The sequence below is a fragment of the Artemia franciscana genome, chromosome 13, assembly GCF_032884065.1.
Source record: "Artemia franciscana chromosome 13, ASM3288406v1, whole genome shotgun sequence".
Lineage (NCBI taxonomy): Eukaryota > Metazoa > Arthropoda > Branchiopoda > Anostraca > Artemiidae > Artemia > Artemia franciscana.
Genome location: NC_088875.1, coordinates 29,980,196 through 29,990,725, shown reverse-complemented (window position 1 = coordinate 29,990,725; position 10,530 = coordinate 29,980,196). Strand labels below are relative to the sequence as shown.

The 10,530-nt window shown below is 36.8% G+C and overlaps 1 protein-coding gene across 1 annotated transcript in view; it reads left to right on the top strand.

Moving 5' to 3' along the window:
- The first annotated feature begins 231 nt into the window (after positions 1-231).
- Positions 232-10,530, top strand: part of LOC136034780 (HEAT repeat-containing protein 1-like) — a 138,529-nt gene continuing 128,230 nt past the window's right edge. Inside the window, exon 1 of the mRNA XM_065716192.1 lies at positions 232-462. Within this exon, the coding sequence (XP_065572264.1) occupies positions 315-462 (148 nt within the window). The 5' untranslated portion in view covers positions 232-314. The remainder of the gene's footprint in view (positions 463-10,530) is intronic.

Here is a 10,530-nt window from a genome sequence, read left to right as displayed (position 1 = left end):
ATTCCAATTTAGCCACGGCTAATTAGAGTTAAGTTCACATAATCAAAACTGCAGTATGCGATGTTTTATTTTGGTGAGTGTGGGAAATCAAACTGTGTATTTTGAATAAATAAGTTGATCTATTTTTCAAAATAGTTTACCCTGAATCGTGTAGATTTTTGTGCTGCCATCTAAATAATAATTGTCAATCTATTGGTTATATAGGAAATCGCCTGAGTGTTCTTATTTCATAAGAAATTTGCAAGTTGAAAACGTGGTTTTCGACATTTGAATAACTTAGTGGGATTTCTATCCGTTACTTTTGACAAACAGAAATGGCAAAAACTGCACTTTCACGACAGTTGCAAGCACTGCAGACGTCTGCACCAGCACATGTTTCAGCCGTACGACAAGCAAAATCATCTTTGTTATTTAGTGCTGAAGAACTGTCAAACTATGAGATTGATGATATTTTTCAAATAGGTAAGGTTATGGATTACTGATGTTGCCAGACAGTCCACTTTTTAATCCTAGGCCAATTTCTATTTCTGTAAGTTGCCTTAATGCTGTTACTTCAAAAGTTTTCTGAATTTAACCTGTGATGCTTTCAAGAAATAGAGGAGAAAAGGGGTCAAGAAGAATTATGCAGTGTAGCCTTTAGAATAATACATAAAAGCAGTAGTTAAAATTTTAAGTTACTCTTGTCTTCTCCATAAACAGTTGGCTTAGCCTACTCAAGTCTTTCACATACTTGCTTTTACAGATGTTTTTTTAAGGTTTTGCCAGAATTTCACTGCTGATAAATTTTGCTAAGTCTTGTATAGCTTGGTCCAATTAAATAATTACAGAGATGCTAGTTAGTCCTTAGAAAGAGGCTTAAACTGCTTCAAGGGATTATCTACAAACTCTTGACATTTAGCCTATGCCAGTGGTCAGCAAAGTGCAGCTCCAAAGCTGCATATGGCTCCTCTGCCTTTTATGCACAGGTCTGGCACAATTATCCAAGGAAGGAACAACTATATCTAAAAAAAACTTGGTAAGAACAAAATCACATCTTATTTTGGTAAATTAATATTCTTATATAAACCAAAAACATGTATAATTTCTTGTTTAAGTTCAAAGATAGATGAATAATTAAATATAGAATATATATATATATATATATATATATATATATATATATATATATATATATATATATATATATATATATATATATATATATATATATATATATATATATATATATATATATATATATATATATATATATATATATATATGTTCCTTCCTTGGATAATTGTGCAAGACCTGTGCATAAAAGGCAGAGGAGCCATATGCAGCTTTGGAGCTGCACTTTGCTGACCACTGGCATAGGCTAAATGTCAAGATCTTTGGCTTCTGCACAAGTTTGGTAAATGTGTGCTTTTTCTGAAGTGTTGTATGCTCCTCTCAGAAACTGATCCATTGTTGATCTACCTCCCCTCAAAGCAATGACCCCCAGTCCACAACACTCAATTCTCCATTGATTGCTGCATATTTGGTGTATGTCTTCTTGATATTATTGTTTATGATCTTGGGGAAGGCTAAATTAATTTCAGTGATAAGGTGGTCACTTTTGCCTAAAGAGGGTGGTAACTTGAGCTTTCTAGCTGTTCTTTGTTTCTAAAGAATACTAAATCAAGGGAGGGTTGGTCTCTACACATGACCCCTCAGACACATAGAGAACAAAAACCAAAAAAGCTAATACTATAACAAGTACCACAACAAGGGAAAAGATGACACTATGAGAAGTTTGTCAAGGCTCAAAATAAGCTATAAAATCTCACTAAAAAACTCTATTCAAATTTTTAGTCCAAGCTTGTGGATGATAGCAGAGAAACCCCAAAAGGCTCTAGAACTACATATTTAGCAAAGATCATAGTAGACATTGAATAAAGAAGCTGAAGAAATCTGATGGCACAGAAGTTACTGACCTGCAAGAAATTGCTGAGTTACTCAACAAGCAATCTGCATCAGTGTTTACCAATGAACCTGATGGTCCATTCCCCCTACAGTCCAGCATTTGGTGTACCAAACCCTATGCCACCCATTGGCACCTATTATGATTTCTCTGGGGTTTGTCACAAATTAACTTAAAGCACTAGATGTTAACAGGCTGGTAGGGCTAGATAACATCTACCAAAGGCTCCTAAAAGAACTAGCTAATGAGGTCTCAACTCCATTATGTCAAATATTCAGAAGTCCCACAACTCAAAGACTGTGCCTTCAGATTGGAAGATCTCTCACATTACACCAATATTCAAGAAAGGTGACAGAACAAATGCTGAGGATTATTAGCTGGTCAGCTTAACCTCAACTGTAACAAAAACTCTGGAATGTATTATCAATGCCAAAATTCTGATACACCTTCTGTCCAATGGTATACTGTCACCAGACCAGTATGGCTTCCTTCCTGGAGAGTCAGTGGAGACCAACCTGTTTGAAACTGTCAATATCATTACTGACCTTCTGGGGAAGGGAGTACCTGTTGACCTTATTTTGCTTGACCTTGCCAAAGTATTCAGAAAGCTGCCCCACAGATACCTTAGGACCAAATTTGGCAGTTGGCATCCATAATGATGTAGTAGAATGAGCAATGAATTTCCTGACAGGTCAAAAGCAGCAGGTCCAACTTTTCACCAATAATGGTGATAAAGTATTCTCCAAACCGTGTAGGATAGAATAGAATAGTACTTTATTAACAAGCAAACTCTCACAACATAAAAAACTGCCAAACTTGTTGCTTTCTGTCAGCTTGCCTACATTGTATATACAAAAATATCATAAGCACAAAAGCACAATATATAAACATAACCTACAGCAATGAGCCCAACTGGCTTGTCAAATAAAAATGAGTACAATGAATAAAATGAATGAAAATATGTACATAAGCACACAAACATAAGTATATAAGTAAAAAGTAAGTAGCATAAGTTAAATGAATAAATATGAATATAGGAGTAGAATAATGTCAATAGAATGTCAGATAAAAATGAAACATCAAAACTAACACATTAACAATATAAATGACACATTAACATGATGCATTACAAATTTCATTTATTTATTTATTTATTTGAAAACCCGTCAATCATACGAAATGAAAAAGACAGAGCACAAACATATAAATATAAGAAAATATATAAGAACATATCAGAGGAGACATAACTAGAAAGAGACTCAACTAATAAAAGGGCAAACAAAATAGCACTAAAATGAATAAAACAAAAACAGATCTATTGTAAAAGGAGATTATACCAATCGTGATCTACTATTTTAATATTGTGTCTTTTGATTACATTTTCAACTGCAACATGAGGGTTGGTTATGTGATACTTTTTAATGAGGATTGAGTTTCTATACCAGGGAGGAAAACGTAGGAGGTATTTAGCAAAATGGAAGAAAAGCGCACAGATTTTAGACAATTCAGTCTTCAAGAATAGTTTCCAAAATGGAGCCAGGTACAGAATATGAGGTAAAACAGTAGCGTTATATAGGCTGGCAAGGAGGGGGCAGCTAAAACAGAATTTAGCAGAGACTATGGAAGCATACAAGCCGGAAATTCGTCGATTGAGGTGTTTGATCAGTAGAAGACGTATGGACTCCAAGGTAATTTATGTGGTCAGCAATATTCACAAGATTTTCACCAAAAAGCAGTGAAGGCACGTGTGGTGTTTTTTGCCAATTGGAGAACTATCTCTGTTTTCTCAGTGTTAAAACTGAGGCCAAGTTTTAGATATTCGGTTTTAAGCATTTTAAAAATGTCAGAAGCTTTTTGCAATGTTCTACTTAAGTTCAAGATGTAATCAGCATAGCATACTAAGGAGGTGTCTAGAGGAAAGAATGCATGAGGTTGGGCATTTATCTTGTGCTTGAAGAACATAATTATTGAACAAATGAGGGGAGGAGACAGCTCCCTGGCAGGCACCCTTCAAAACGGGGATCAATTTTTCATGAGGCCGGGGAGGCAAATTTTTGTCAGGAGGAAGCTTTAGGCAAATGGACAGCCTCAAGTACATATCACGTAGGGATCAAACTATGCAGGGATTCAGACCTCGTTGTGAAGCTTTTAATAACATTGCAGCGTGTATGAGTGAATCAAATGCATGGCTGATATCATGACTAGCTAAGGCTATGCTCTCTCCAGAAAAATCCGCATCAAGTAGCACACTCACTACAGCCGTCAAGGCATCAGCACAACCAGTGCAGCGCTTAAATCCGAATTGTTATGGCGGGGTGTAGCATTTAGTTTCCAGTTCATTAATGAATAGAAGCTCGAATAGTTTACATAAGGATTTGGCAACTGTAATGGGGCAGAAAGACGAGCATTTGATTTCATTTTTCCCTTTCTTTGGAATGGGGGTAAGATCCCCTATACAGAAAGATGAGGGAACAACACTTGTGTGAAGATCATCTGCATAAGAAGCAAAAGAAGCATAGTGAGAACCGAACCACCATGTTTAATATGGATAGTGCTAACATGGTCAATTCCGCAAGAAGACTTATTTTTCAACCAACGAATTGCTTGAATAACGGACTCTAAACTGACAACAAAATCACCATGCGGAAGTTTATCAAGGAACTCATCCAATTCTCTCTTGTACATGTCTTCAAGCTGGGGGTTAGGAGCAGCAAATTCACTTGCATAATAAGAATACCAATCCTCGACGGGGATTTCAGACGGCGACAACAGAGGGGTAGGCTTTGCCAAAGATACAGACTTGAAAAGAAAATTTCGATCCTGTTTTGCACGGGGAGAATAGCTATCAACGAGATATTTGTGGTGGAGGGAGAGCGCTTTCGAGAATCTACGCTTTGTAGTAAGTCTGATGCTATTAATGGTACCAGATCTTGGGCGCCCACAATCTTTCCATACCGAAAACCAGAATTTTGCTCGATGACAAGCGACCACCAGCAAATGATTTTCGGGCCATTTTTGCACCATCCCTTTACGAGCTTTTACTTTAGGTACCGCTAACCTCTCAGCATAAAGGAGAGCGTGACAAATTTCAGTACAATAAATATTGAGACAAATTCGGACTTCTTCTTTAGAGAGATCTTTCGGTTTTTGGAGGAGATTAAAGGGAATACGGATTTTATTAAGAATTTCTTCTGTCGCCAGAGCAACTAGTTGCTTATCAGCCTTAAGCCAATCAAGACGAAATTTAGGCTGTTGAGTTTCCTGGCGGGTTTGGTGACCATTCGAAGAGACAATATGTACAGAAGACAAGACAGGAAGGTGGTCAGAAATTTGATAGTCCGTTACTACCCTAACATTTTGAACAGTTAAATTATGAGAAATGGCAACATGGTCTAGATTTGACACACTGGAGGAGCTGTGCATATATGTAAAATCCCTATCTTTTCCTACCACAGCAAGGTAATCACCAAAAAGATTCTTAATCAAAGAGGTACGAGATGATTGTAAAGAAGAAATCTCAGAAAGGTTGCAGTTGAAATCTCCAATTACTACACAAGAAAAACCCTGGCACTTAATTTTAGATATACATGAATTTAGTTTCTCACAAGAAAGGGCAAAAAGACGTTCTGAACGCTCATCTTTATAATCTGTTGGCAAATACACGTTAATAAATACACAACTTTCAATTCGTACTGCGAGAAAATTGTCAGACTTTTCGAATAGACTGGACAGAACACATGACCGAACAAACGTAGCTAGGCCTCCTGAAGGTCTTCCTTGGCTGCCACTTTGTTTACCTGGGACTTTGTAGGCCTTCGTGGCATGATTCAGTTCTAGCAGGTTTTCACTTTGCACAGTAATAAAGTGCTCTTGAATGCACACTACATCATGTTCGACACTTAAATCACTAAGGATCGGGAGCTTCTCAATGAACGAGCCATTGATGTTCCATGAAATGAAGCTATAGCACTTGCTCATGATTTCTGTAGTTGCCTGTTTTTGGGACAACTAATACTGTAGCAGGTATGACTCGGCACTTTACACTCTACACAAAAAGACAGTTTTGAGGAGGGAGCTTCACGCGTGGAAATGTGCTCGTGCGAGCCACATTTTGAACATGTTGATGGATTTTCAAAGATGGAAGCTAGATGGCCTATCCTGTGGCAGTTAAAACAACGGCGCGGAAGGAAGACAAATTCTTGGGCTTGTAATCGTTCGTAGCCAATTCTAACCGAGTATTCAAGGGAAAATATACTTTATATGTTCTCGACTTTCCACACTGGGTTACCTTCGTACATTTTGGTATTAATTCTTCCAGCTTCGAGTGATCGATATCCTCCAGCACGCGCTTGACCACGCCAATATAAGCAGATTCTTTTAATGAGGCATTTAGACTTGGGCTTGATGTTTTCATAGTTTCAACTATTTTTGTGGCTGCTGTCTTAGTTCGAACGACAAGTTTCCACTCGTTTTTGGTGCACTTTAATTCCGTAACGTCTTCCACAGAGTTCTGGCACATGGAGTCCAAGAAAACCTTGCGTTCGTTTGGGCCTTTAAGGTCAGTTGGTGGGTTTTTCACCATAACAGAGTATGACGGCTTTGAGGGGGGTGCACAATTTAAGGATTGCTGAGAGGGCTTAGGCAGGCTCATTTGAGGGCTGGTTAGCGTTGCTAGAGCACCGTCCAACTTCCTAGACATTTCGTTTAGTTTAGAAATAGCTGTGGCGCTAACGGCATCGCCTATTGTGGGAACTTCACAGGGGCTTAATATCACGAATTTAGGAATGTTCACTTTTTGCTTCGCGGCGTTTACTAAGGTTTTCGACATTTCGAGAATATTGTCCTCATCTTTGGCACGGATTACTACTCTATTAGGCTCATTAAGTTTTGTATGGAGAATTCGTTTAGCTAGTATAATTGTCTCATGGTCGTAGTAGCCTACCGCTGATTTGATAATTGATTCCATTTTAATGCCATCGTTAAGCGCTCTGCTAATGAAGTTCAATACTGCATTTAATATCAGTTTCTCACCCATCTTATGAGTCCCAAAGAAAATCCAAAAGCATAGTCCGTTAAACCGGTTCTGACGGCAAAATCTTGATAGTTATTGTAGGTCAGAAATTCACTGTAGGTACTTATCAAGTTCAAAGTCCCAAGGTATTCGATATTTAAGTATCGATTTCAAATTCACGTAGTAAAAATGTCAATAGCAAATAAATCTAAACAATCGGATAAATAATGTCTCTAGGGAAATCACTGACTCAATTGAAAGGTTAATATCCAAAAAGAGGTGTTTACTGAACGAACTCTGAATAAAGACTAAGTGCTTTCTGCACTCAGTTCTTGCATTAATAGGATTTAAAACTGGGACTTTTTGTGCTCTTGATTGAGGTAAACAGGGCTTTGGAGGGCAATAATGGACTGGGAGTATACATTGAAAGCATTTGTTACAACATAGATTATTTCGAAAATTGGTACAAAGAGTAACACATTGGGCTGCCAAGGCAGGAAGGTGGAATTCCTTGAGAAGGAAAATGTAAGGCACTTTACCCTGCATGTAAATGTTTCCCAGGGCTCTCTTTTGGATAATTTCTAGTCTATTGGACTGATCCATAAGACTGAAATGCCACACTGGGCAAGCAAACTCAAGCTGTGGATAGATAAAAGACGTACAAACACGTGCACTGCTCTTAATATTTTTTCTGCCCTTTTCAAGCAATGACATGTGATCCACAAAATTCCATCAATTGGCCGATTCATTAGCAAAATTGTTAATCATTATCAAAAGTAGTAAAGGGCCTAAAAGCATACCCTCTATAACTCCACAAGAGATAGGGAGTGAATCAGAATAAACATTTTTATTCTCAATAACTTGACTCCTATTTGACAGAAAAGATGCAATAATATTGACTAGAAAATGTTGGACATTAAATTCATTCAGCAATTTTTCAACTAACACATTATGACTAACTAGATCAAAAGCCTTTTGGAGGTTAATTAAAAGGAGATTGAGCCAGGTATCTGGCTCGTCAAGTAATCAAACAGTTCATGGTAAGGTAACAAACTGTAGTAAGGAGCCACGTGGCTCAATAGTAACCAAAACTCTAAAAAATAGAATTTGGATACCAATAGTTTCATAAAAAAAATTGTATTTTAATGCTGATTTTAAATATATATCAAGATTGGTCTTACCTATCAAAAGTTACGAGCCTGAGAAAATTTGCCTCATTTTAGAAAATAGGGGAAAACACCCCCTAAAAGTCATACAATCTTAACAAAAATCACACCACTAGATTCGGCGTATCAGAGAGCCCTACTGTAGAATTTTCAAGCTCCTATCAACAAAGGTGTGGAATTTCGCATTTTTTGCCAGAAGACAAATCATGGATGCGTGTTTATTTGTTTTTTTTTTCCCAGGGGTGATCGTATCAACCCAATTGTCCTAGAATGTCGCAAAAGGGCTCATTCTAACGGAAATTCAAAGTTCTCGTACCCTTTTTAAGTGACCCAAAAAATTGAAGGGCACCTAGGCCACCTCCCACGCTCATTTTTTCCCCAAAGTCACCAGATCAAAATTCTGAGAAAGCCATTTTATTCACCATAGTTGAAAAACTTAATAACTATGTCTTTGGGGACGAATTACTCCCCTGCAGTCCCCATGGGAGGGGTTGCAAGTTACAAACTTTGACCTGTGTTTAAACATAGTAATGGTTACTGGGAAGTGTATGGACGTTTTCAGGTGGATTTTTTTGGTTTGGGAGGGGGAGAGTTGGGGTGGAGGGCTACGTGGGAGGATCTCCCATGGAAAAACTTCTCATGGGGGAAGAGACTTTCAATGAAGGGGGTGCAGGATATTCTAGCATTATTTAAAAAACAATGAAAAAATTAATATGAAAAGTTTTTTCTACTGAAAGTGAGGAGCAGCATTAAAACTTAAAACGAACTTAAATTATTACACATGTGAGGGGTTTACCTCCTTGTAATTCCTCGCTCTTTACGCTAAAGTATTTTTAGTAATTTCAACTATTTATTCTATGGCCTGTGTGATTAAAGGGTCATTCTTATGGAATTGGGACAAAATTTAAGCTTTAGTGTAAAGAGCGAGGTATCAAGGAGGGTGAACCCCCTCCTATACGCAATAAAAACATACGAATATAGAAGTTCGTTACGTAAGTTAATTTGTAAATTACATATATATTTTACTAAAGAAAATGTTTGTACTAAATTTAAAGTTCCAGTTGCCTTTTTAAGTAATCAAAAAATTGGAGGGCAACTAGGCTTCCTCCCTTGCTCCTTTTTTCTCAAAATCTTGCAATTAAAACTATGAGAAAGCCATTTAGCCAAAAAAAAATTAATATGCAAATTTTGTTTTAATTATTTATGTTCGGAGAGCCAAGATCAAAACATGCATTAATTAAAAAACGTCCAGAAATAAAGTAGAAAAAAACAAGTTTTTTTAAATGAAAGTAAGGAGTGACATTAAAACTAAAACAAACAGAAATTAATCCGTATATTGAAAGGGGCTTTGCCTCTTCAACGCCCTGCTCTTTATGCTAAATTTTTTTACTGTTTTAAGAGGTAGAGTTAAGAGAAAGAGTCAAACTTTAGCATAAAGAGCAAGCCGTTGAAAAGGAAAAGCCCCTTTGATATAAGGAGTAATTTCTGTTCGTTTTAAGTTTTAATGTCACTCCTTACTTTCTTTTAAAAAACTCGTTTTTTTCTATTTAATTCATATACAGTATTAAGGAGACTGACCAGGTAATGTGTTGTTGATGAACCTTTCATGTTTCCATATTGTTGTTTATCAATAAGTACAAGGATTGTGTCTTTAAGCCAATCTGCTGCGAAACTCTCATACAGTTTAGAGAATATTGGTGTTAAGGTATTTGGTCGGATTCCATAAAAATCCAATCTAACACCTTTCCTCTGTATGGGTGTAATGTGTCCTTTTTTCCAGCACTTAGGATATAAACCCTTTCCAGTTATTGTATTAGCAATAATTGATAAAGTTTTTGATAACTTATCAGGAAATGCTTTTACTAAATCAATTGGAATATCAAGGTGGCATATTGAAGTTCTCTTTAGTTTACGTATTTTCGCCTCAACATCAACAGGTTGTACTACAGGGATATCCTGGTCTGGTGCTGGGAGAATATGACATGAGAGAGGTGGAAGGGTTTGTACAATAGCAGCAAGGTGTTTATTTAATGAGTTAGCTGTAGTTTCAAGAGGAACATCAGGATTAAAGTCAACATTTTTGACTGTCTTACCACTGATTTTCTTGACTGTATTATACCACTGCTTCAGCCGTGCCTTAAAGAGTTCACTTACTTTATTACGGTAATACTTGGCTGAAGCTTTCCGAATCTGCTTCTTTATAGATTTTCTCAGTAGGTTTGCTTCTTCAGTTTTTCTTTGGCAGAGCAGTCTTAATCTTTGATGGATTAATCTTTTTATTGCATCAATTATATATGACTTATCATTAGAACATTTTGTCTTTGTGACCTCTGGAAAATGAATTAAATAATAATTGATAAGTTTTTCTTGTAAAAGTTTGGCTTTCTTATTCGAATTGTTGGCAGCAAATA